Genomic DNA, 27,983 nt, shown 5'->3' with positions numbered 1-27,983 from the left:
CATGAAGCTTCCTCAGTCTTTCACCACTCTCAGCACTATCGCCATCCAGGCCGGCCAATCACTGATTGTCGTCTCTGTCCTCAAGGTATGTAACTTGCAGGTTAGTCCATCTCAACTGACACTGTTAGCTCACTGCTGCTATAAGCCAGTGGATCCAGCTCAGAGGGCAGAAGCTTCCAGATTGACTTGGCTCTGAGAAAAGATATGACGCAGGTGAAGTCAACCTCCGAGTTATAATTACAAGTTGGATATATCAGGAATTTCTGACAGCTAAGAGTTCCCACTTAAAAACAGACCTCAAAGTGTCCAAAAACCAGTTGCAAAATGACATCTAAATAAAAACACTATCAAAAGAATCTATCTGCTTTCACTTGTTAGCAAATAGCTTCAAGTGATAAAAATAACTAAATTAGGTTTCGTGTATCTGGTGTTTCTACAGAACTAGAGATAGCGGCAGCCATCTTTAAGTGTCAGTGTTTCTAAGTTGGAATAAAAGGAGGTTTTCACGCTATTTTCCCAAAATAGCATCAATGCAGCGTTCGTCCGTTAGCTTAGCCTTCATGAGCTCCTGCACTGTTAGCTTTGACTTAAACCTTTCAGCTTGATTTTAACTGTTAACTTTAAGTAGATTGACAGTTAGTTTTGACTTTGACTTTTAGAGGTATTCTTTTAGTGAGCTATCAAAGTGTTAGCTTTGAATGTAGTTGGATATGAGAATATCTGCTTTAAGTTTAGCTAGCTTATAGACTGTTAGCTTATAGGCCGTTAGCTCTGACTGTTTTAAACTGAGGTTCTTCCTTTGGAGTCTGTTTCAGGAGATATGAGCTTTCCAGTCAGTCTCTGTTCTGTCCATGTGGTTTCCTGTTATAGCACAAACTATTTACTGAGTGAGTGTGTGTGTGTGTGTGTGTGTGTGTGTGTGTGTGTGTGTGTGTGGGTGGTCACACGTCACGTTGTGTCCTTTTCGGTCGACATGCCAGAGATACTGTATCATCCGGAGGAATGCTGCAACACACGCACACACACGCATACACACACGCATACACACACGCATACACACACACACACACACACACACACGCATACACACACACACACACACACACACACAGCTCTGTTGACCTGGAGCTGCTGTGTGGAGAACAGAACGACATGAAACTAGTCATTCCTGCTTTATGACACTGAATCATAATGATGATATTCAGGATTGATAATGAAAATATATTTCAAGGGGTGACACACTCGGTGACACACAGAAAGACAATTGCCTATTATTATTATTATGATTGTTATTATGATGATGATGATGATTATTATGATTGTTATTATTACCATCCATCATCCTGTGAAATCTGTTTAAGGGAACTCAAAGACAACGTTGAGTTTGACAGCCAGAACCTGAAGTATAACCATATATCACCGCGTGACTGATCCTTATTGAAAGACGAGCCTGATGGCTTGAAGCTGGAACGTTTCGCCAAATTATTAAACTGAGAGAATTAATTAATTGGTTATTTGTCTCCATGACGCCTCCTGAGCTGTTCTAATAAAAGAAAAGACAGAAAATACGTCTTCATAGTGACTGTTGTTTTCACCTTGTGTGTGTGTGGGCTGGTGTACAGAGTGGGTCTCTGGTCCACCTCCAGCTGGTCCAGGTCCATCCAGGCCTCTGTGAGATCGGATCGAACCAACAAGAAAACCAGACGCTGATCCGGGAACAGCAGCAGCTCATGGAGAAGCTTAAGGTACAATGAGACAGACAGAAACACAAACACACGTCACATCCTGAGCTGGTGTTCATTAGGGACACTAAAACACGAGTGTTGATGATGGTGAAGTGTTCAAGATGTCTATGATTGTCTTCATGCTACGTTCTGTTAGCTCAAGCACACTTTAACTGTTAATATCTACGAATCTCGGTTGCTTCTGGCTCGTGTGCTAACTGCTACTAGTTAGCTAGATGCCAACCAAATAATAATAACACCTTAAAATTAGGAGAGTTTTGGAGTGTGGGATAATAGATATTAGATTAGATAGCTACTGTTAGCTTAACTTAACTGTTAGCTTGCTGTTTGATAGCCACCAAACACATTCAGTTAGTTTGACAGCTGTTTGAGCTTCCGAGTGTGTTTTTAAGCTAACCCACGGCTAACGTTGTGATTCTTGCTAACGTAGCGGGGCCATTGGAGGAGCTCCCAGTGGCTGATGTTATTTTTTATTTTATATTTTTGTTCTTTCATTTGTGTTCGCTTTTCATTGTATTTGTTTTCAGGATTGTGAGGGGGATTTGTGCTCAAACCTTCTTTTTTTTACAATCTCATGTTTTCTTTTGTTTTATTCCAGAAACATGAGAGTGAAGTGCTGTCTGTGGTGGACAAGAGCCAACAGACAGAGCAGAGGAGGAGGAGGAGGGATGAAGGGATGATGGAACAAAAGAGGGACAAGAAACAGGAGGAAGAGGAGGAAGTGTACAAGGCCATGGTGGCGTCTCTGAATGAGGGATGGTCGTTGCTCCTCCGTCTGCTGGGGAGACGACAGGAAGTCCTGACGCTGGCTGCAGACTTTTACCGCCAAGCACTGGAGGTAGGAAGCTTATAAAAATATGGAAACTTTAGTTTGAACTGGACGCTTAAAGGTCCCCAATGCCCGAGAGCGAAGAGCGACCGTAGCTAATGATGGTTTTAGGCTTTTTATCTCCAGGAAACAACTTCATATGCAGTTTCACCTCCTCAGTCTGATCAGGGACGAGGGCTCGCAGGGAGACATGGGTTCGTTTTTAGGGGTTTCAAGCAAAAAGAAAGAAAACACAGTTTCAGTTCCTGATTGAAGTCCAGTCTCTGGGACCTCTTGGTTGAAGGGGCCTGCGCACTTTTTAATGTTTAAATATGAAAGAGTGTATTTACTGCCCTGAGCTGTAAAGCTGGATGGAGACTCCACTCTACAGCTCAGTGTAACCTGACCCTCACAGGAACATTGTGTTCATCTATTGTCAGGCTGCTGTGACCTTTGACCTCCTTGTGAAGTGTGCTGTCCTCTGTGATTTATCCTCGTCTCGTGTCTCCATGAAGGGCATTTGTTTCAGCCTCGCGTTCCTCAGGCGGGGCTGTGTATTTGCTGGATCTCTGGCGTGCCGCAGTAAGCCGTGCTCATTGGCTGGCTGCCATTTTATTAGCAACACCTGCTGCCTGCCCACAGTCACCTGCTGCAGCCTTTATCTAAATCAGTCCGACGATGAGCTTTCTGGCTCTATTTTAATATTCTGTGCTTCCAGTTTTAAAGAACGTAACGGACTGAGATACAACTTCCCAACAAACACTCATCAAAATTACATTTATAGCCAACAAGCTGGTCACCACTCTGCCTGAGAGTCAGCTGGGTTTAGTTGACAGTCGAGCTCAAACCTGACAGCCTCACCATGAGGCTGCGTAGAGTCACTGATCCAGTGGACACTAACTGCTGCTAAAACCAACGTCTTCTGTTTACATTCAATAAACAAGATACAAGATGTAAATCAGACGGTTTTAGTCACACTAGCGGCTCTCTGGATGAGTGTCAGTCGGCTGATCCACCACTTTGGTTCAGACTGAAATATCTCAACAACTACGGGATAGATTGTTATTACATTTTGGACAGACATTCATGTTCTCCAGAGGATGAATCCTACTGACTTTGGTGATGCTCTCACCTATTCCTCTAGCGCCACCATGAGGTTGACATTTGTAGTTCTGAGTGAAACGTCTCAACAACTGTTGGATGGACTGTGATGAAATGTGTCTGGATGAACGGTAACAACGCCATCATCAGGTCAACATGCTAACACGCTAAACTAAGATGGTGAACATGGTAAACATTATACCTGCTAAACATCAACGTGTCATTATTAGCATTAGCATGTTAATGTTAGCATTTAGCTCAAAGCACCGCTGTGCCTCAGTACAGCCTCACAGAGCCACTCATCAGGTTATCAGTCTTGTTTCTCTTTTGATGAAGCTAGGCTAGCAGTTTTCCCCTGCTTTTAGTCTTTGTGCTAAGCTAGGTTAAACCCGTTGTGGACCTCTCTGAGCCGGGGATGAAACTGATATCCATCTTCTTATCTGACTCTGGATGAGACGGAGGACAAGTGGATTTTCCTGAAACTGCCTTCTTAAACATCACTCACATGTCTGATGGTTTCTTCACTCTCAACGTTAGAGTGATTATAGATCGTTGTCTGTCCTGGCAACGCAAGGCTCAGTTTTAGGTCCACAAAAAATCTTATTTATATGTGCTTCCTCTACAGCTCATTATTGACTAATACAATAATAATCTTCTTTGACATGAATACGCTGCTGTGTGTTCCAGGGCAACCTGCTGACACATTAGAGTTTTCTTTCTTGTTTGCAGGAACTGTACTTCAGTTTTACTTCAACACTCCACTTTGATCACGTCTGCCTGCCTGTCTGTCTTCCTGTCTGTCTGCCTGCCTGCCTGTCTGTCTGCAGTTTGCTGTCAGTATCGACAGAGTTGCAGATCTTAGGAGCAGACCGAACAGCGACAGTCTGACTGAAGTGCAGCTCACGTACGACTCCATGAGGCGAGGTAACCAGTGTTCATAGTACTCATAGTAGTATTACTTCTAGTATTACACACAGCTGCAGTGCAAATGTATTATTGTGTATTATTTGCTCTTGCTCTAACTTGCCTGCAGGTGTGAATGTGTCTTTGTCTCTCTGTGTGATGGTCTGAACCGTCTTCAGCTGCAGGTGGTTTCAGCTGGTTTAAACTGGTGAACCTGATAATAACATAAACTCTGATGTCTCTAAGACTTCATGGACACAGCAGTCATCATGTCTTTGTGTTTTGATTCCAGATCTTCTGGGAAAGTCCCTGCAGGTTTTAACCAGCAGCAGCGTTCTGCTGCAGAAACTCAGACAGCTGCAGAGGACTGAGGCCCTCCAGAGGAGAGGAGGAGTACTGCAGGACCAGGAGGAGGAGGAGGACGAGGTGAAAGTGTCTCAGTTGCACAGATTTAGAAAAAGTCATATTTATATTGAATGTGCTTCGTGTGTTCAGAGCAGCAGTTGGTTACGCTGATAACTGATAAACGTACCAGCAGACAGCGTGACCGCGAGACCGCAAGAGTTCACATTTCATGTTTAATGAAGTTGTGCCTTCCTCCGACTCCGACTGTAGAAATGTACTCCAGGGTGTGTCGTCCCACTGTGACATCACTGCTGGGCGTGGTTACAGGTGCAACCAGAGAGGACAGAGACGTGTCTTCCGCCTGCTGTTGACTCTTTGTTGAATGTGAGGATAGATGCTGATGCTGCGTCCTCTTCCCAGAGTTCCCACAGTTCCCAGTGCAGCAGGGGGATGGCGTTAAGGCTGGAGGAGCTGGTGGAGACGCTGCAGGATCGGAGGAGGAGGGCAGATCAGGCTGTCAGGCTGCAGCTCCAACAGGCGGAGAAGAGCATCATGATCCACAAGAAAGAGTCCAGAGAGTCTGGTTCTGAAGTAAGAGACAAACAGAGAGCGTGCTGACTGAAACAGATGCCGGCGTTCCTGCCAGGTGTTCACTGTTTTTAAACATCTGTGTCTGCGTCAGCTGTAAAAGCAGGACTCAGTTTGTACAAGTAACTTGTAGTAACTTTAAGGTTTCACACATCTTCAAATCTTTTCTGCACGTCCACAAACCTCCGTTTCTACTTTCACAGGTTCTGACATTTCATCAACAACGTTGGTCCATAAACATCCAGAGAGTTTTATTATTACAGGTTGTCCATCACAAGCTGCTCAGCAGAATCTAGATAAATAATTCAAATGAGCTCCCCCTTTAAGAGCCGCAACATAAAAGTGATTCAGCTGAAGACTGAACTGGTCAGATCCCAGTAACAGTATATGACATGCAGTATTTGTACTCAAACTGGAGTACCTGACATAATGTTTGAAGTAATTAATGAAACGACAAATTCTGTCTTCACCACAGGACTGGACTCTGACAGTTAATAAGGTCCTGGACCAGAACCTGCAGTCTGGATCCACATCAGATGTGAAGCCTGGATCCAGATTACATCAAAAACCTGAATCCAGATCAGATCTGAAACCCGGATTCAGATCAGAGGAGACTAGAGATCTGCAGCCTGAATCTAGATCCGACCTGCAATCTGGATCCAGAGCAGAGGAGACCAGAAACCAGCAGTTTGAAGTCAAATTAAAGATGAATGCTGGATCCAGATCAGATCTCAAGCCATATCGTGAATCAGAGAAGACCAGAGACCAGCAGCCTGAATCTAGATTAGACCAGACACCTGGATCCAGGTCAGACATGAAGCCAGGATCCGGATTAGATGTGAAGCCTGAATCTAGATCAGAGGCAACCAGAGACAAAGCCCCTGGATCTAGATCAGAGGAGACCAGAATCCTTGAGTCAGAATCCAGATTCGATATAAAGCTTGAATCCAAATTAAATCTGATACCCAGATCCAGATCAGAGGAGACTAATGATCTGCAGCCCGAGTCTAGATCAGAATTGCAATGTGGATCCAAATCAGATCTGCAACCTGAATCTAGATCAGATCTGAAGCCTGGGTCCAGATCAGAGGAAACAAAAGACCGGCTGCCTGAATCTAGATCAGACTTGGCATCTGGATCCAGATCAGAGGAGACCAGGGACCTTCAGTCAGGATCTAGATCTGAGGTAAGTGGATGGTTGAGGGTTTGAAGATGAAATCTTCCACCAGTCAGCAGACAGCGTCAGGACTGTTTTATTGGTCCAGGACTTAACGGTAATGATTACTCAGTCATCTGTTACCGCACCAGGAGTAAAGTTTGTCCTGAGGGTGGCGCTACACGACGGGACATGGACTCATTAAAATGTAAAGGGTTTATCCTCTGGAGAGCAGGAAGGAGACCTGGTCTAAAGCTTTCAAGATGCGTTCTGTATGTTCACTCATTCAAACTGGTGTTTCTCTCAGGCTGAAGACTTAAGTCAGAAGACCAAACAGCACAGAGCTGCTACAACAAGTATTACCAGGTAGGAACATGTCAAAGTACTGCACGTACTGTATGTTCAGTACTTTGGTCTGACTGTGTGAAGTTTTTAAAGCTCTCTACGTCCATGTTCTCACCCGTCCAACAAAACCCTGACCTGGTCAGTTTATGTGGATGACCGACTCTGTTTCCGAAGCACTTTAAAGGTTTGCTCGAGGACGGGCTGTAAAGCCCCCTGACTTGACTTTTGTCAGGGACGTTTTGAGTGTGTGCAGGTGCTGCAGTCTGTTGTGATTGTGCGTCTCTTGACTTGTGAAGGATGACGCGTTCTTCATAATGAAGCTTCTCACTGTTCAGTCACGTATTTATCATTTGTAAATACATGAAATCTGCATGAGTTCCTCTTTCTTTGGTAGTGGGCAGGTGTCAGGGCAGGAGAGCATGCTGGGAAAGGAGACTCAAAGTGGAGAAGACCACGCCCACCAAGCCCTCCTGTCCAATCAGAGGCAACAGCTGCTGTTGTCGTGTGAACACCTCCTGGACAAGGTGACATGTTCTTTTTCTTCTTTACAGCAGCTTCATTTCAAGAAGTACTGGTACTTCATGTAAACCACCCAACATACTTGATATATATGTGTGTGTGTGTGTGTGTGTGTGTGTGTGTGTATGTGTGTGTGTGTGTGTGTTGCAGGTCTGCAGCTGGGTGCAGCAGGGCAGCAGTGTGTTGTCCAACAGCTCTGAAGCGGGACGGCAGCTGTGTGAGGCTGAAGACGCTCTGAATACACACCTGCAGCTGCGCACACAGGCTGAGGTACACACACACACACACACACACACACACACACACACACACACACACCCCTTGGTGCGGACCAAGGAAATATATTGTTTAAATTTAAATCCATGGTTGTCTTTTATTTTTAAATGAACTAAACAGCGTAATCATGACGTTAAAGAGGTTTGAAGTCACGTGACTCACAGTTGAAACCGGTTGACTCATCAGGTCAAAGGATGAACAACTGCCTTCATCATCTGCCGCTGACATGTTTCCACTGCAGAGATCATTTTGTCCGTGTTTGTCTCAAGTCTGCAGGTCACGATGCAGACACTATGAAGCAGATCTTGGATCAGATCAGAGCTCTGCACACAGATTTGACCAGCGCAACCAATCCCCATCCTCCCAGTGAACCCAGCAGACAGCTGTCCCCTCTGAAGGCCCTGACAGAGCAGCTGAGAGGCAGACGGACCAGAACCAGCACCGCTCGGCCCGGTCCGCCTGCTGCTGACCCAACTGGTTCATTGAGTCCTGAACTCCCTGGTCGAGTCGATCTGGTCTTGAAGGAGCTGCAGAGTCTGAACATGAAGATGGACTCAAACCTGCAGCTGCTGAGACCCTACGTCACTTTCCTCAGGACAGCACAGCAGGTCAGAGTCTCTTCTGGTGTCTGTCAGAGAACTGAGAATGTGGTGGTCAAAGTCGACCGTCGCTGCTGCTGGAGATGACCTGCCACCGCTCTAGACTTTGTGTGACCGAGGAGTATCGCTGCAGCTCTGTTCTCTGCTTCGCTACACACTAAAGATTTACCCAGGACCAATGGATATTAGTGTTATTTTTAAATGACTTGTTGGGTTATTTACACAAACGTCTTTTGACTCAGTTAGACACAACAAGCTCAGCTGTACAAGACAATGACGATCAAAACTGCAAAGGATACACTTAGTGTTAACAATCGGTAAAGTAAAATATAACAGTTCGCGCCCAAACCATATTTTAGTTTAGGTAAATATCCCAGCAGTAATATAAAAAAATAACTAACTCTGGATTAGAACAACCAACTGTCGTCAGTGGTTTTCTACCCATCAGTACTGGGTAAAGTTGGAGCTTTATTGAAATAGGGTTGATTTTTTAGTGTGTATCTTTATGTGCAGAGCAGCTTATATTTCTGAAGCATGAAATTGTGAATCTTTATAAATGACTCTATTTATTGGCAATTTATGAATATTTAATGATGAAAACGGCGACTGACTGGCTGGTATCAAATATTCAATTCAATTCAATTTTTAAATATAAGTCCTGCACTCAACATTTTACTAAAATTACAGAAGTATTAACAGTAAAAGCACTCAGTATGCAGATGAGTGTAAAAAGGGCTCTAAGAATATTGCATTGCAGCCCTCTAGGGGGCGCTGTCAGGGAAATCCGGGCAGTCAATATCTTGTCCTGGACCAAGTTCTTGGAATGAAAGCATGACATTGTCAGCCTCTGGCGTTGCCACAGGAACAAAATCAGGATGCCACAGTTCACATCACGATCACATAGAGCTCTGACGCTGTGCTAACATTTAGTCTGCCAGAGAAGTCGATGATGAAGGTGAAGGTAACTGTGCTGTTGGTGCTCCTGTTTTCCAGGTGGAGGAAGAGATGGAGGAACTGAGGGAGATCTACAGAAGGAGCCCAGAGGAAGAGGAGCAGAAGCTCAAGGAGGGCAACTCTGGTAGTAGTAACATCAGGACCACCACCAGTTCCAGGTCACCAGTGAAGAGGAAGCAAGTCGACGCCTGCTGGCAGGAAACGCTACAGAGGCTCCTCACCGCTCAGCAACTGGGAAACAACTACATCCACACTGTTACCATGGTAACCAGACTCTCAGCAATCGGGGGTACAGATTAAATTGTTTCTGATGAGATGACATGAATTAGTACAATTGAAGTGTAAATGTCTGTGAATCATGTCGAATCATTTTGCTGTTATGTGGACTTATTTATTTGTGTGTATGTCAGGTGTCGGGAGCAGCGATAAACCTGCAGTCTGTGGTGTCGGTGGTGCAGCAGACGGTGGAGCGACTGAGCAGAACCAAAGAGGAAGTGAAAGAGCTTCGGAGTCACCAGCAAATTCAGATCCAGCAGCAGCAGGAGTACTGCAGGAAATACCAGGAGAGACTGCTGAAGGTGCTAATTACACTGTTCCAGAGAGTCTAGCGAAGTGAAGATGCTACTGGTGGAAGTCTGATCTGTTTTGTATGAAAGAAAACTCACTGCAGAGTAACTGGTAACCATAGCTGTCAAATAAATGTAGTAGAGTAAAAAGTATTCCTTTAAAATGCAGTAAATTAGAAGTATCATATCGTAAAAAAGAATACTCAAGTAAAGCACAAGTACCTCAAAATTGTAATTAAGTACAGTACTTAGGTAAATGTACTTTGGAATGCTGTATATTTTCAGACCCTACAGGACTTGAACTGTGTCTCTGAGCTGTTGGACTCTTGCACTCTGATGGATCTGGGTTCAGACCTGCAGACCTCCAGGCTGCTAGAGCACTTCAGCCAGGCCAGACCACATTTTATCGTGAGTCTTGTGACTGTGTATTGCTGGGACAAAGAGGACTATCAGGACTTTTTGATAATGACTGTTAAGAGCATTATAACTTTTGGACTGTTGGTTCTGTCGTGACTGCTGGGACCTTTGAACTGCGGGGACTGCTGAGACCACTGGAACCTTTTGACTCTGGGGACTTTTAAGGCTTCTGAGACAATTGGGATTCCTCAATGTGCTTTGACTGTTGGGAAAGAAGGGATGGTTGGGTCCATTTTGACTTTTGGACTACAGCGTCTGATGGGACTGCTGGGACCTTTGAGCAGTTTGGATTTTGGGTACCTTTGGACTGCTGGGGCTGTTGGAACAACTGGGTCCATTGGATTACAGGGACTACTGGTAGTGTAATCACAGCTGTCCCAGGAGTTCCAATGGTCCAAAACCACTATCATTCGGACTCCTGGAACAGCTGTGATTGTTGGACTATGGTTACTGCTACAACTTTTGGGACTTTTCAAAAGATTGGGACCCCTGGGATTGTGGCAGTAAAGACTAGTGGGTCTTTTGAACTAAGGGGACTGTGGGAACTGCTGGACGTTCGAACCACTGGGTCTTCTGGACTCCGTGGACTACTGCTAGAGATTTTTGTCAAAATTGGGACTCCTGAGACTGTGACCGTTGGGACTGCTGGGACTTTTGGGGCTGATGACTGAACTGTGAACAAGGTGTTACAGTGTGTCCATACTGCCATCTGAAAATGCAAATCAACTACTAATGAACCTCAACAAACACGTTGTTGTGAATGTTTTGTGGCTGTCCTGTTACAAGCATCAGACATTCTCTCTTCCTTTCGCCAGCAACTAGACGCCGAGGTGGAGTACATGCAGAAGAGCTGGGACACCGTGAGACAAGTCCAGGACAGGCTGGAGGTGAAGGAGCTGAAGGAAAGAGCAGTGAAGGAGGAGGATCTGTCAGAGCTGCTGAAGCTCCAGAGGAGAGTAAAGAACAAGATCCATCAGAGCCAGTTGATCCTGGACCTGACCAGCAGCTTCCACCTCACATCCAAACAGGTCAGTGGAGCATATAAGTAACATATTTTTATTTTACAGGTACTTTTTTTTGCACCACACACTCGGAGACAAAACACCCTTCAGCTTGACAGTTTTCTGTTGGCCAACAGAGGATGAATCCTAACGATGACTTTTCTTTAACGCCACCATCAGAACAAACTTTACTACTACATTGACCAGATTACCATAAAATGCACTGAGCACAATCGCAAAAATGCCAATCATTGTCTGTTTGCAGCTTTAAATCGTTGTGAACTGAATGTCTTCGGCTTTTAACTATTAACAATTAATTGGTATAATGAACAGAATAATAATAGAACTCCTTTTGTATCCATGATAACTAATTTACGTTAATTTATGTACTGTCTGTATATTGTTTGGAAATATAAAATGAAATTAACAATGGAATCATTATTAATTTGAGTGTCATTGTCTATGTGTCCAGCTGGAGGTGCTGCTCCAGTCAGACCTTGCGAGCCCTTTAACTGGTTCAACCGGTTCATGTGGATCTAGTGAGGCTGAGCTGAGTCGGCACAGAGAGGAACAGCAGCAGATCCAGAGTCTGTTTAAAACGGCTTCAAAACTGAAGACAGACATCGGCACTGCTGTCAGCCACAGTGTATGACACACAAAACACACACACACCTTTACAGAACGTTACTATCCTAAATAACTACGTTTAATCAAGTACTGAGTCCTTTTTATGCTACTTTACAGCTCTACTCCACTACATTTCAGAGGGAAATATTGTACTTTTCACTGCACTACATGTATCTGGCTATAGCCACTCGTTACTTTTCAAATTAAAACTTTACATGAAAAATGTATGACAAGCTGATCAAATAGATAGATCCTCACTGTGCTCCCAGCCTAGTCCTGGTGGGAATAAGCCCAGTGTAGCAGGTAAATGATGGCGTCGTCCACTCCAATGTTCTCCTGGCCAAACAGCAGGGGGTCCAGTACTGGTCTGACACAGGGGCCTAAGGTGGGAGAGTCTCTCAAGGGTCTTCATCATGTCGAATCATGAGGACCAGAACTGTTTTTTTTCTTGTTTCTAGATAAAGTAGTTAAACTAGCTAACTGTGTATAAAGTAGTTAAAACTAGCTAACTGTATATAAAGTACTTAAACTAGCTAACTGTATAAAGTAGTTAAAACTGCATCAGTATTAACAATCTAATGTCAGATAGAACCAGTCACTTGAGACATTTTACTGCAGAACCAGTACTTTTACTACATTTTACTGATAATACTTCTGTAATTTTACTTAAGTAAGATTTTGAATGCAGGACTGTAACGTGTATTGGAGTATTTTCATATTGCTGTATTTGTACTGTGTAAGTAAAGGATGTGAATACTTTGTCTGTTAGGGTTGGACATGTTTCAGAGTGGAGCAGCTGGAGGCTCGTCTCCTCTCTCTGGACGCTCTCTGTGTCTCGTTGCTGAACGAAGCAGCTCGTCGTGAGGAGAAACTCCGCAGAGAGCTGCTGACCCGCCTGCTCAACAATGACATCAACCAGGTGAGGTCACAGGTCGCAGGTCTGAGCTACAGTACAGTGCAGGTGCTTTCCATTCAGATAGCGTGGCTCCTGGTTCCCCTCACTTTCATCTCTTTATTGCGTCGTAGCTTCTCCCTGCGGGAGGTGCCAGAGAGAGATGCAATGATGGACGAGTTGTATTTATCAAATGGGACATCCTCACTCACTACCACGTTATTGTGGGGAGACGAGACGGCAACTACTCACTTTGTAATTTGAAGCAGCAGCAGTAGGAAATGTTGTGTTAGCATTAATTTAATCAGGTAACTAATGACACAGAGCTCTGGTTGGTTTGTAATGTTGTTATTCATCAGAACGACCAGCAGAGGGGGCTGCTGTCAGCTGTCTGTCTGCCTGTCTGTCTGTCTGCCTGTCTGTCTGCCTGCCCGTCCATCCGTCCGTCCGTCTGTCCGCCCGTCTGCCTGCCTGCCTGCCTGCCAGCCTGCCTGCCTGTCTGTCTGCCCGTCTGTCTGTCGCCTGCCTGCCTGCCTGCCTGCCTGCCTGCCTGTCTGTCTGTCTGTCCTCCTGCCTGCCTGCCTGCCTGCCTGCCTGTCTGTCTGTCTGTCCGCCTGCTTGCCTGCCTGCCTGCCTGCCTGTCTGTCTGTCTGTCTGTCTGTCTGTCTGTCTGTCCGCCTGCCTGCCTGCCTGTCTGTCTGCCTGCCTGCCTGCCTGCCTGCCTGCCTGCCTGCCTGCCTGTCTGTCTGTCTGCCTGCCTGTCTGTCTGCCTGTCTGTCTGTCTGTCTGTCTGTCTGCCTGCCTGTCTGTCTGTCTGTCTGTCTGTCTGTCTGCCTGCCTGCCTGCCTGTCTGTCTGCCTGCCTGCCTGCCTGCCTGCCTGCCTGTCTGTCTGTCTGTCTATCCGCCTGCCTGCCTGCCTGCCTGCCTGCCCGCCTGTCTGTCTGTCCGCCTGCTTGCCTGCCTGCCTGCCTGCCTGTCTGTCTGTCTGCCTGTCTGTCTGTCTGTCCGCCTGCCTGCCTGCCTGCCTGCCTGTCTGTCTGTCTGTCTGTCTGTCTGTCTGCCTGCCTGTCTGTCTGTCTGTCTGTCTGTCTGCCTGCCTGCCTGCCTGCCTGCCTGCCTGCCTGTCTGTCTGTCTGCCTGCCTGCCTGCCTGCCTGCCTGTCTGCCTGTCTGTCTGCCTGTTTGCCTGTCTGTCTGTCTGTCTGTCTGTCTGCCTGCCTGCCTGCCTGCCTGCCTGCCTGTCTGTCTGTCTGTCTGTCTGTCTGCCTGTCTGCCTGCCTGCCTGCCTGCCTGTCTGTCTGTCTGTCTGTCTGTCCGCCTGCTTGCCTGCCTGCCTGCCTGCCTCTCTGTCTGTCTGTCTGTCCGCCTGCCTGCCTGCCTGCTTGCCTGTCTGTCTGTCTGTCTGTCTATCCGCCTGCCTGCCTGCCTGCCTGCCTGCCCGCCCGCCCGCCTGTCTGTCTGTCCGCCTGCTTGCCTGCCTGCCTGCCTGCCTGCCTGCCTGCCTGTCTGTCTGTCTGCCTGTCTGTCTGTCTGTCCGCCTGCCTGCCTGCCTGCCTGCCTGTCTGTCTGTCTGTCTGCCTGCCTGCCTGCCTGCCTGCCTGCCTGCCTGCCTGTCTGTCTGTCTGCCTGCCTGTCTGTCTGTCTGTCTGTCTGCCTGCCTGCCTGCCAGCAGCAAATGACACAGCTCTTCAGGAAACTAACCTGTGTTATACTGCAGATACTCTGACTCTTAAACTATCAATTAAACTGATGTATTTAACATTCTGTAACTAAATTAACCCCAAACAGTTGATTCTAATAAAACTGTTTGAATTTCAGGTCGACTTAGTTTTTTAATGTAACTCATCTTCCAGCCTCGACTCTGATCTGAGGCAGCCACTGGCTCGGTTTTATCAGAGTCTAAATATAACTGAAGTCAGTGGGACACATTTAGATTTTATTGGAGTCCATAAAGTCTCTCAGCTCCCTGCAGGAGTCTCTCCACTGCTGGCAGCTTTAGCAACCGGTATTAGACATTTGTGGGCTCATATTGGTGTTACTGGTTAACATTAATGGTTATTTTCAGTCATTAAAATATGGTTAAATATTTGGTTGGCGTAGTCCAACCCCAGCAGTTAGTTACAGTATTTTATAGCTTTCTACTGTGACCTGTTGACGTTGTGTATCTGCAGTGCGTAACAGTAAGGAACACTGCTCAGAGAGAGGCGGTTAGTGAACCACATCAGCATTTAACATGGTGAAATTTTAATTATTAGGGGATTCATTCACGGGGTGAAATAGATCAACACAAATCTGGTGAACTTTGACCTGCACTCGTCCTGACAGAGCTGACCTTTGAGGAAACAGAAAGCTGAAGAGTCCAAAATGGAAATGATCATAACCTGTTAGCTCTGTAGTTAGCCCTGCTCAGACACAGTGAGGAAAGCCTTTATTGACCCCCAGATGGGAAATTCAGTTGAATAGAAAAAAAGCGCAGATAAATAGAGAGAGGTCAATTATAGATAATTCGAGGTATATAAAAAAGAAATAAAATAGAATCTATATGAGAGCGATTGCTGTGATGTGATTAGAAGCAAGACTAATATATAATATGATTAGGTAATGATTAGTGTTTGTCTGCATTGTGTTTTATTAGAGTACAAACTGCTCCACAAGAGAGGAATGGTCTGCACACAGTTATGAGTCAGGAGTCAATGATACAAATATGTCTGTTGGATAAACATACTCTTTGTTGTAAACTATTTAGCAAGCCAGTGAGCTAGCTTGGATAGCTAATGTGACTGACTTGTACCAGTAGCATGTTCCCTAGCGTGTTAGCGACAGCACTTTGCCTACTAGCCTTGTGAGTAGTCACTACGTCACCAAGTTTCTAGCATCGGATGAACTTTGCTGTGCCACTTGGTGTGTGACTGACATCATCCCACCTCCAGAAATGTTCTGGCTCCAGTAAAAGATGGAGGTGAGTGATGTACCCAAACATTATGACACCCTCTCTAGGTAAAGCTGTGAAACTGTAAAATGTACAACTTTCTCTAGATTGACATTTTACTGGTTTCACTGGTGTTACTGGTTCAATCTGCTGTGTCATTGAACAGCAGAGCAGCAGCTGTTGGAGGAATGACAGAGAGTGAGAGAGAGGGAGGGAAAGAGATGTTAATACACAGTGAAAGAGAGAGGGAGAGTCAGCTGGGCCGATCACAAATACAGGCCGAGTCAGCCAACGGGTATTTCCCATCATGCACCTGGTGCTGCATGTCACCAGCACACTGAAACCTGCAGGAGCAGCTGGTGGACATCAGATACTCACTGCTACACACAAACAGTTTCTTGGAGTTTGTCACAAATAGGATTTATAAAAACCATCATGTAGTTTGGGCCAATACACACTGCTGATACGTTGATGACACTGCCTTGAGGACTTGGTGTGATGGCAATGTGCACTTACGGCCTACTGCATCTTTTTTCTTCAACTTTTCTCAAGGTGTTATGGAAAACCCTCAAAGACAAGATCAGTGGTGAAATACTTGCAGTTGGAGGGCTTAACTCTCACTTCACAGAGCGAAGTTGGGAAGTTCTGTAATGGGACACCACCACACTAAGTCCATCATGAACAGTCAATCAGAGGGATGAGGGGTGAGCTCCAGAGCAAAGAGAAGAAGTGACTTGCAGAATGACTATGACCCTTTGGACTTTGTATGTGTCCACACTGCTGAGTCACCTGAAGGGCATCTACATGGCTTGTTTTTGAGGACTGGTTCTATTTTTGTTCATTGGTGGGTTGCTTATTCTCACTACAGACATCTAGAGTATTTTTGGGTCTCATTAAGGATCCCCAGAGGTACAGCACTTCATCACAGAGTCCGCCAGCTGAACTCTTAAAGATATTTGTGTTCACTGCGGGTACAGTAAAGAGGGTATTCCATGGTATTTCATGTTATAGTTATAGTTAGAGGTACTACAGGGTACAGTTTTATGATACTTTATGGTGATCTTCCTGGTAGTTCATGGTACACTGGGGTACTTTACGGTACATACTAATTATCTCTTGGATATTACAGGGTGCCATTAAGTGCTTTGTGGTATCCTTGGGTAGGGTACTTCATGGTTATCTCTTTGTGTCACTTCTTGCTACATCCTGGAAATTGTGAGTCGTTTTCTGAATAGCTTTTGTTATTTTAGTGCTCCAAACACTTGCTCATCCCAGGGTCCCTCAGACGGTTCAGGGATTTCAACCAACAACCTCTGGGGTACTTCATAATACTGTGGGATAGCTCTTGATACTACCTGAGGTACTTCCAGGGACTCTATGATAATCTCTTTGGGGGACTTAATGGCCCTCAGGGGTAGTTCATTGTACTTGATGGTCCTCTGAGGTACTTTATTATACTCTGTGGTACTTGTTGGTTATCCTCTGTGTAGGTTTTGTTATCTCAGTGCCCCAAACACTTGTTCAATCCGAGTTTCCCCTGATGGTTCAGGGATTTTAACCATCAACCTTCTGGTGTACTTCATGGTACTGTAGGATAGTTGATGATACTTTGCACTTTCTTGTACTTTTGGTAATCTCTTTGGGGTACTTTGTGGTCCTTAGGGGTAGTTAATTGCACTTTATGGTCTTCTGGGATACTTCATGGTACTTTGTGGCAGTTTACATTACCTTTGGGTATTCATAGTCTTTTGAGGTACTTCATGGCTTTGCGGTAGTTCTTAGTATTGTATGGTAATCTCTTTTGGGGTCTCTTGGTCTTTGGGGGTGGTTCAGTGTACTTCACGGTCTTCTGGGATATTTCATGGTTGTGAATAATTTTGAGGTAATATATGATGTTCTGGTGTACTTCATGATGGTCTGGGATAGTTCAGTTACTTCTTGGAGGTAATCTTCCGAGGTACCTCATGGTTCTCAGCATTATTTTAAAGAACTTCATGGTCAACTCATTGTATTACCTCCTGGTACTTCCTGGTCTTCTGAGAAATCTTCCACATAACCTTTGTTATTTTAGTGCTCCAACTTTCAATCCAGGGTTTCCCCTGACGACTGAAGCACAAACCTTACTCCCCCTCTACCTCAATGTTAGAAAAACAGTCCAACATCCTCAGCCTCTGATTTCAACTTCTTCATATGTTCAACAAGTAGACTACACTGTCTCGGTCTGCTTTACTGTCTCTCAGCTGTCCTCAGCTGACAGATCATCTGACACCGCTGTCCCTCCCATCAGAGGCAGAAATGTCTCTCTGGATTTAAACCCTCCTGCTCTAAAAATAATCGTATGAAAGCTCCATCTACTTGAAGTGACATCAACACCAACAAGAGCAGCTCTGACTAAAGATAATATAAAGGAAGGGTACATAAGATCTTATATTATTATGTTACAAAAAAACTATTTTAACCATGCTACCAGCATGTCTGAAATACCTGTCTGATCTTATCAGGTGGACCGGCTGCGCCACATCACCATACATACAGCCATGACGCTGGCATGGCTAGAAATAGCAAACCTTTGTTCATTGCAGCTTCAAAAAACGCAAAGACTGTCTTGTGTGTCTTTGTTTTATATAGCTATATATACACATCGGGGAAGTAAGACATCTTAACATCAAACTTCTTAAGGAAACTGTACTGGCCCATATGTTGACATTTTATTGATGACACAATCTATTATTTTACTGACTGCACACACCACACATCTAATTACATGACCAGCCAGTGGAAGTCCTTCTGTCAACATAAAACTCTGTGGGCAGATGGATGTGTGATGTTGAAACACGGGCCGTCGTTATGTAAAACCAGCTGTTGGACTCAGTTGACTGATTTTCTGATTTTTTATTTTTCAGCTTCGTGACTCCTTTAAGGAGCTGAAGAAGCGCTTCAGCAACCTGAAGTTTAACTACGTGAAGAGAAACGACAGGACCAGGAACATGAAGGCCGCCAGGAACCAGCTGCAGCAGGTGGAGCTGTACGAGGAGAAGCTGCAGGTAAGTCCGGCTCCTGATCTGAGCCTGTGACGTGGACGCAGTTCAACTGGGTTTCCATTAGAAAGCAACAGGATGGTCAAAATAACCCCAATTTGGGTGCATGCTGCATACCAATATTATCAGTCCAGCAAAGGCAAAAATCTTTTAAAAAAAAAGAATAGTTTGAGCCTCTCATGTATTATCATTACGTTCATGTCACATAGCTCGGGATCTGTCTTTCTGAAACCCAGAATGTAGTTTAACAACACGTCATCCATGTCATTCAAAAAAGATAGATACAACCTGAGGCCAACGACTGCATCCAGAGATTCAAAGACCTCTGTGGACCAGTTATATGTAGTTATATGTAATTAGTCATGTCATTAGTCTTCCAAACAAATTTTGTTAAAATAAAAATGTGAACTCCTGTAAACTCCTGACACCTCCAATCCTTTCATCTTTATTTTTTTGGTCTTTCTGTTGGAATGGAGGTCTGTAAAGGTGCGTAGCAGCAGGACATGAACGTTTTGTCCACAGTAGAAGGTATCGCAATGTCAAGGTGTATCATTAAAATCTGTGTCCACCCTGATGGTCTCACGTCTCTCTTCAAACATTTTGGCATTATTTGTGTGTTTTCTTGAAATTCTGGAGTTTCCACTCAGGTTTGTTTATGTACAAATTATAACGTTACATAAAAACAAGTCAATAAAAACCTACCTGACCTGATTTTAATGACTTATATGTAATAAATAAAATAACACAACTTAAATTTAGCAGTTGAGGAGAGAGAGGCGGGTCTGTCATGCTCTGCTCTGTCTGATCCTGCAGGTGCTCAGGAAACGTTTGCAGGGTGTGACGGCCCGGCTGGGGACCGAGGTCAAAGACGGGGGCATGGCCCGGGAGGCGGAGGACGCCATCAACGAGCTGCAGAGACAGATGGGAGAGTTTGGACGAAGTGTCAGCGAACACCAGAAAACACTGGAGATGACCTGCAGACTGCAGCAAGCCGTGGAGGAGGTGATTAAAACTGGTTCCAGTTTTTCTTTTTAATCGTTTATACACCTGAACATATATAAAAAGTTATCAGTGTGTGTGTACATATGATTTGTTTTCAACAGTATCAGCTCTGGTGTGAGGAGGCGAGTGCCACCATCGCTCGCGTCGGGAAGTTTTCGTCAGAGTGTCGCAGCACAGAAGCCGTCTCTGTTCTTTACCGACAATTTGAGAAGTTTGTCTGGCCGACGGTTCCTCAGCAGGAGGAGAGGATCAGTCAGATCTCTGAGCTGGCTGTCAGACTGCACGGTGAGTAACACAGAGGAACACAGCTGGAGAACGAGGAACAGCTGCTTTTATTCTTTTGTCTTTTTTTGTCTGTTGTGTCCTCTCAGTCCTCAGCTCAGTCATGTTCCAAATGTATTCACTTTAACTGGGTGTTAATTAACCAGCTAATTCATTATTTCAACCATTACTTTTAGCTGACTATTTAAACTGTTAACCACATACAGTGGGGTCCACAAGTCACAAGAGACCACATTTAAAATCTCAAATATTTTCACGTAAACCTGGAAATAATCAAAGTTTGAGGATCCAGAAACATTTAAACACAAGAAGTTATGACATGTAAAATGATGAAGAAATATTTTGATTCTGCACTATTTTTAGGTCGGCAATCAAATTACATACAGAATCTGCTAAATAAAGAACGCCAGACTCCAATCAGCAAAAGTCTTGTTAAAAGAAGGCGGTCTTGTAGTGGTCTCAGAGGACCAGTAGCAGTTTCTAAACCACTTCTCAGAAGGGGAAACAAGGCCAAACTCTTGGGGTGGGCTAAGAAACAGCAGCATTTTACTGTGGATGAAGAAAAGTCCTATTTACTGATGAATCCAGGTTAGAGACTTCTGGCAGTAACAGAAGGGTGTTCGTAAGGAGACGAGCAGGAGAGAGAATGATACTGCAGTGGATCAAACCAACTGTTCAGGACAATATAATTACTTTAAAAACTGTGTTTCAGGGGTGGAGGAGGGGCAGCGGTACATAGAGAAGACGGTCAGTAAACACTCAGAGATGGTGGAGTCTATCAGAGAGCTGAGTGACGGACTGATGGAGTTGGAGGCCAAACTGAAGGTAACAACACACAAATGCATCAAAAAGTTTGTCTGTTGGTTGAATTCTCGTTGGCAGGATAAACAGGGTACTGATGACTATACTGACTGTAAGTACTGATGTTAATAGATTCAATGAGACTGAGACCAACCTGCTGAAAGTAAAGTGGTAACAGGTACGAGGCCTGAAGGATAGAAGGATAAGTACTAAGTCAAAGTTAAAGTTTTCAGTTTCAGCAGGAAGTTTATTCCAGAGAAAAGTCAACAAGGTAACAATATGCACCAACAAAGTGCAAGCAATTAAACATGGATGTAAACAATTTAAAGGATTTAAAATACTAGTAGGAGAATGCATTCAACAAGTGTGTTACTCTGAGACACTTTATAAATATGTGTCCTGGTCCACTAGCTACATAATCTGCAGATTATTTACCTTAATGAGTGTTTAAATGTGCTCTAATGACACTGTGGTGTTTTCAGCTGGAGAGTCTCAAACAGGAAGAAGACGAGACGAAGCCAAGGAGAGAGAATGACACAGAAGGGAAAGATGGAGAGAAAGACGAAGAGACGGAGAAGAAGTTGAAGGAAAACCGAAAGATGATGAAGAAGGAGCAGTCCGATAACCGCAGCACACAGGAGGCAGCTGACATGGTAAAACGAATCACCACAGACTAGAAGAACGTAAACATATAGAAATATATAAGAGACTGTAAGTTATATTCTCATCTGACTTTTAGTGATGCTATAATGCTGCAAGAAAAATATTAGATATTATATATATTAATACATTATCAGAATTATTAAAATATTGAAGCGCATCTGCCTCCAGTACGAGCTGAAGGAGACAGGCCACACCCCCGAACTGACCGCCGAGCATGATGGGAAGGAGGTTCCTGTGAAGAGGCAGACTGCGGCCAATAGGAAGCCTCCGTTACAGAAAAGCTGCAGTCAGGAGGCAGACAGACAGACGGACAGACAGACGGACAGACAGACGGACCTCCAGGAGGGAAGGTATATCTGTTAAAGTCTGTACAGTTTGATTTGTATTCTGAAAGGTGAATAAATGGTGTGAGTGAATGGAACAGAAAATATTTACATTGTTTGTCTTCAGGATATTTCACTCAAACTACTTATGTGAACCTCATGGTGGCGCTAGAAAACAGGGTCTCACCAAAATCAGGATGACTAGTAGATGTTGAGATATTTCACAGGACCTGCTGGTGGCGCTAGATTTAATGTCAGGTGATCATCAAAGATAGTATTAATCCTCTGGGAACCATGGATTTCTGAGCTAGACTAAAATAAATGGAACATAGAAGAAAGACCATAAAACACATAAGCACTTACTGGAAGTGACACTGTTAACTAGCAAACGTATGTTAATCAATTATTAATTATTACTGTAAAAGTCCGAAAGCAAACATCCAGTGACTGATGAAATGTTATTATCAAACTGCAATATAACATTAACACACATTAAAATGTCACTTCTGATCTAATCTTGTATGTGTTCATAGACGGAGCACAACATTGTCTGTATAAATAAAGGTTCATCGTGTCGTCTCTGCTTCAGTCACAGACAACAGTTGTACTGCGAGAGGTTCGCCTCCTCCTGCTGCTCCACCCACACCTTCAGCCTCTCCTGCTCCCCAGTGGAGGCAAGCCGACGGGTCCACACCATCCACAGCCAATTACAGCCTTCCAACGTAGAGGCCACGCCCCCTCCCTCTGTGATTGGTCCATCGTTCTCTGACATCCAGAGGGAGTTTCAGAGAAAGGAGACACAAGAAACAGGACAGCAGGTGGTCTCCACTTCCTGTGGATCAAACATGGCACCGCTTCTGGTTAATCATGAAGAGTTCAATTCACTTTCATTTTCCATTTACATGCTGCTACGGGGCCGCATATTAAAAAAAACAGCGTTCATTTTTATGTCTACATTGATGATACACAACTGTATGTTCCATAAAGCCAGGCGACTCTGTAAGACGTAGCCCCACTCTGAATGTTCTGCAACTAAATGAATCAAAGCCTGAACTTCTGTTTTTTGGCCCCCTTTTCTTTGACAGATCCGCTGCAACTTGGTTGTTTATAATCCAATGTATAGAGTCTGCCTGGGTTATACTGAGGTTCCAGGGTGGTAACGTTATGCTTCCTTTAGCTGAGGACAATAGCTAAAATTAAATCTGAGAACGAGAAACTAACTATAACAAGACGTCAATGAGCTCTGACTGGCTTTGAGTTTGAAACAGAAATCTCCCACAAACTACCAGAAACCTTTCTGTTGTCTGTCGTTAGCTTAGCTGCAATGTTAGCCACTTCAGTGAGTATATTTGAGTTAGTGCACAAGTCAGATATATGGACAAAGAAATGTAGCTAACTGTGCAAACATTGTTGTTCCTGTGACAGTGCGCAGTGCATATAAGCAGCAGTGATCAGTGTAATATTCCTTTTTACCCAGGATGCATCAGCAGGAGGCCTGTCGGAGGTGGAGCTCCAGCAACAAGAAGTGATGACTGAGGATTCTCTCTCCAATGATGAATACGAGTGTGCATCACCTGACGACATTTCCCTGCCGCCGCTAGCAGAGACACCAGAGTCCTACATGGTTCAATCAGATGTTGAGGAGGGCACCTGTTTCAGTTCCCACAGTGTCCACGTCAACCAGTACAGCCACCAGTACCGTGCCCAGTCAGAGCACAGCGGGGTTGGTACTGCCACTGGTGCAGTCCAACAACAGAGAGAGTCCAGCCAGAGTTGTCCAACTCCTCCCAACAGCCTTCACAACAGCACCAGGTCTGTATGAGGACACATCACGGAGTAACATCAGAACAAGATTCCTTTGTATGTTGTTATGGTTCTAGACACCAGCAGAAGCTAGCCTCATCACCAGTGAAGATACACTAAGTGGCCTAAAGTATGTGGACAGCTGAACATTTCATCCATATGTGACAGTGTAACTTTCTACCAGATTTTGAATCTGGCTGCATTGATTTGCCCCCATTCAGCTACAAGAGCATTAGTGAGGTCCAACCCTGATGTTGGGTGATAAGGTCTGGATCGCAGTTGGTGTTTCAGTGTATCCCAAAAAGAGTTGGATGGGGTTGAGGACAGAGCTCTGTGCAGGCTGTTCGAGGTCTTCCACACCAAACTGGGAAAACCATTTCTTTATGGAACTGGCTTTGTGCCAAAGTCAGACAAAAGATCCTCATACTGTACCGATAACTCCCAATAAATGTAATTTAAAACAGCTTCAGTCCATTGATGGAGATCTTTGTCAGGTATTGTCAAGTAAACAAGTTTTGTGGATGTCTGCGCTCTACACTGATTTAAGTAATGTGTAAAGTATTGAGGTGTGATACCCAGCCCTACTAAGGGACAATCTAATGGCTGTGTAAGACAGGAGGCAGGACAAGGACATGCAACAAAAGTCACAGGCCACATTTAACCTCAGTGGCAGTTTCTTAGTATGAGCCGTAGCTCACTAATCCACCAAGAGGCCAGATATAAGAGTTTGCTCCTGTTGTGTGTGTTACAGGTTCAGATCAGAGTCCAGTTCGTTAGTCCGGAGTCCGTTGACGGTTCCTGCTCCAAACCTGCTCACCAGCACTCTGTGCACCATCCTGAGGAGTGCTGACTGTTCTCTGGGGGGCCTTGAACAGAGCTTCCCCTCTGGCACCAACCCAGTCCACAAGAGCAACACTCAAGACAGTTGTTCCAACAAGGACAACAATGTCCCTGAGAAGAGGAGCCCCTCACAAACTAAGCCCCTATTAAAGGAGCACAGCAGTCAGTATAACCATCCTCAGAGGAGGACAGGTACAGGTACCCAGGGTAAGATCATCCAAAACGTTGCCTCCAAAGGTGAGACCTGGTCACAGACTGAGCCCATTCCCCGGGCTGCAGAGCTCAATTACAGCCCCACCCATTCAAACTATTGTCCTCAGCCCTTTAATGGTTCAGACCCTGATCTCCACAAGGACAAGACCCCTCCAAAAGACACTAGATCCCTCAAATCCAGTACTACTTTTCCTCAAACCAGAACTGCCATTTGTCAAGACAACAGTTTTCCACAGTCCTTCCCAGATTCCATGAGTGGCCTTGATCAGGATTTACTTTCCTCCCGAACCAGCAAGGAGACATCCTCAGTGTCCACGCTGCAAAGCAGCAGCCTTACCACAACCACCACTGTCACCCAACAAACTGTTTACTGTCAGTCCTCCCCTCCAAACAGTCATTGCAATGTGCCACAGACTAGCAACAATCTCAGGTCACAGCAAGAAAGCCCCTTCTCTCAGGCTAGTGGAGGTCTACCTGAGGTCCATGCCCCCATTCTTCCAGAGCCAAACAGTGTCAGCAACATCAGTACATCCAGCAGTACCACCACCAGCAGTAATAGATTCAGCAGCAAGCAGAGCCACCAGGCAGTCTACTCCCTCCACGAGTCCTTGACCTCCACCTGTGCCCAGCAGTGTGTGCATGACCCTGGCATGATCCCCAGCAGCCCTGCCAAGTCTGCTGCTCCTCAGCCCGAAGCACAGACCCAAGCTTTGGCCCAGCAGGCTAATCTGCATGTCACCCCTCTTTCCTCTCCACCTCATCTACTAACTCCAGACCAAGACCCAAACATTTGTCAGCCCATGGCCATCCGTGAGGAGATCAGACTTACTCCTCAGATCCGAGGGCCTCCCCTTCCTGCTCCTCCTCCTCTTCCCCAGGCCCAGGCAGAGTCTCTTCCCCAGGGAAAAGCCTCTAAACCTGGCCCTCCCTGCTTCACAAGGCCCCTGTCTAGAGCTACCGTCATGGAGGGCTCTCCAGTGACCCTAGAGGTGGAGGTGATGGGACACCCAGAGCCCACGCTCACCTGGTGGGTAGCATATAACCAGCTCCACGATAACACACAAGCTTCATGAAATCATTATCTACACAACTCACCTTCAGGTACCTTTTACACCTGCAGTAACATGTGCCTTATGTCTAAATCTGGATCATATTTACACCTGGCATTAAGGTGTGTCCCCTTATACAATCTGTCTCCCTAACTTGACTCATACTGCTTATGTGGTGACAGTTAAGGGGCAACCTTTCATGCTGATTGGATTATTAATCTTGCAGCTGCGCTCGTTGGTCGGCTATCATGGAATGGGTAACAGTTGAGATTAAATCTGTCTATGTTGTAAACTAAGTGACGATGGACGGAGAGCTTATTCTCTGTGTTCCCATGATCTTGATGTTAATCTTCTTCTCCCATAGTAACATAATATCGGCTAGCTGACGTGCCTTGGGGATGTAAACCTACACTACATTTTGAGTCTGCTTGTACCTCACCTACAGCATAACCTTAAGTGACTGAGCTGATCAATCAAGACCCATGCTAACGCAGGTGTTAAGGGATTGAGATATTAGTCCTGTATTCATCCACATAGCAATACTTAAATTTAATGAACTGTGCAAATCCTCCTCAACACCTGATCATCTTGTAAGCCTACTGTAAAGAGTTAAAGAAATACATTTCTAACTAGAAATAGCTGAGCTGGAAAGGCGTTCCATCAGTTAATGGGGTTTCATCTATACTGCACATGCGCAACTATGCGCTTAAAGCAAAGTCGTAGAACAATATCTAAAACAGAAGCTGTCGCAAAAGATAATGTTAACATGCTAACAAGCTTATAGCCGTGCTTTTCAGAAGAAGTTGCCCTAACATTAGCTAGCAAGTACTAACTAATGTTTGCTTGCTCAACATGTACAATTTGTATTCCAGTGGTAACGAGTTGTTTTGATTCACTGTTTTCAGCTTGTAACAGACAGTGAAGCAGACAGTGAAGCATGTTCCAGCTCCATGCAGACCGTAGTCTAGGACAGTAGCTGGGCTGCGGATCCAGGCAGCTGATGTGATAACTTGTTGATGAGATGCTGCTGGTTTCCAGGTTTAAATGGATTTAAACGTTAAACTTTAGGCTTGTGTGTTGTGTGTTGTTTCTCACATTTAACAAACTCTTCGTCATCAATTCATTCAAAAGTCGCCTCCATGGTTTGAAGGTGAAGTGACATTTTAATGTGTGTTATATTGCAGTTTGATAATAACATTTCATCAGTCACTGAATGTTTGCTTTCTGACTTTAATAATTAATAATTGATTAACATACACTTGCTAGTTAACAGTGTTCTGTGATTCCTGCACACACTTTGTAACAAAACAAAGGCAGTGAAGCGAAACATTGAACACTGAAATACAAACTGACACCGCTGCACCAACAAGTCATCTATTTTACACATCACAGCATCCAACTTTCCCTCAAGTCTGGAGTTTGGCTGTCTGGTGACGCAGTCAGGGATCCTGTAACATAACAGGACTTAAATATATATAAAACAAATATTTACTGTATCAGAGCTGTTGTCAGGGGGTCCATCATGTGTAGGGGCTCCCCTGGCCCAGAGTGAGGCTGTGTGCTGTCTGACCTCCTGTCATCATGGTCACTTCAGGTTTAAAGATGGAGAGGTGTCAGCCATCGGCCCGGGCCAAGCACTGGCCTGCGAGGACCGGAAACACTTCCTGTTTATCCCAGAGGCGTCGGACTCAGATGGTGGGTTATACGAGGTCCGGGCTGTCGCCCCTCACGATCCACAGCAGGCAGCTGGTAACAGCAGCGGCAGCAGCGACAAGTGGCTGGTGGCCGAAGTGTTTGATATCATCAGCGTGGACTGGCAGACCTGGTTTGGTACACTGTGTGTTCTACTGTGGCTGCTCTACCTGATAGTACTCTAATGACCTGAAACCTGGAGCTTCCATCAGAAAACAAAGGAACTGCCAATATTGATTTTCTTTCTGATCCCAGAGCAGCTGGTCCCCCTCTCACTGAAGAATTTTATGTTACTGTGAGAAATGTAATTAAGCCAGTGACATACTCCAACGACTGCGTTACTGATTAACATGTTTGCAGTGTTACAAATGAGCTTAATCTCCAAACTGTGCAGAGAACAGTGGAAACAGAAGCAGAACCAGAGACGATGAAGACTACACGTGAAGTGAACATGCACTCGCACACTGTTCAGACCTGATGAAGGAATAAGACTACATATTTGATAG

The 27,983-nt window shown here is 45.0% G+C and overlaps 1 protein-coding gene across 1 annotated transcript; it reads left to right on the top strand.

Annotated features, from left to right (window-relative positions):
* Position 1: 1 nt before the first annotated feature.
* Positions 2-27,727, top strand: ccdc141 (coiled-coil domain containing 141). Its single transcript, XM_070914070.1, has 27 exons — positions 2-85; positions 1,623-1,745; positions 2,344-2,583; positions 4,482-4,578; positions 4,850-4,983; positions 5,323-5,493; positions 5,966-6,297; positions 7,386-7,515; positions 7,661-7,780; positions 8,056-8,394; positions 9,379-9,603; positions 9,750-9,917; positions 10,191-10,313; positions 11,138-11,350; positions 11,796-11,969; positions 12,720-12,869; positions 18,675-18,815; positions 19,623-19,811; positions 19,913-20,096; positions 20,806-20,918; positions 21,377-21,547; positions 21,726-21,907; positions 22,470-22,698; positions 23,358-23,692; positions 24,435-24,760; positions 25,238-25,763; positions 27,380-27,727. The coding sequence occupies exons 1-27, from the start codon at positions 2-4 to the stop codon at positions 27,660-27,662; spliced, it is 5,502 nt and encodes a 1,833-aa protein (XP_070770171.1). The 3' UTR covers positions 27,663-27,727.
* The last annotated feature ends 256 nt before the right edge of the window (positions 27,728-27,983 follow it).

The sequence above is a fragment of the Enoplosus armatus genome, chromosome 11, assembly GCF_043641665.1.
Source record: "Enoplosus armatus isolate fEnoArm2 chromosome 11, fEnoArm2.hap1, whole genome shotgun sequence".
In the NCBI taxonomy this organism is placed as follows: Eukaryota; Metazoa; Chordata; class Actinopteri; order Centrarchiformes; family Enoplosidae; genus Enoplosus; species Enoplosus armatus.
Note: the sequence above shows the minus strand (reverse complement) of the source record. Positions and strands in the feature narration are given on the sequence as shown.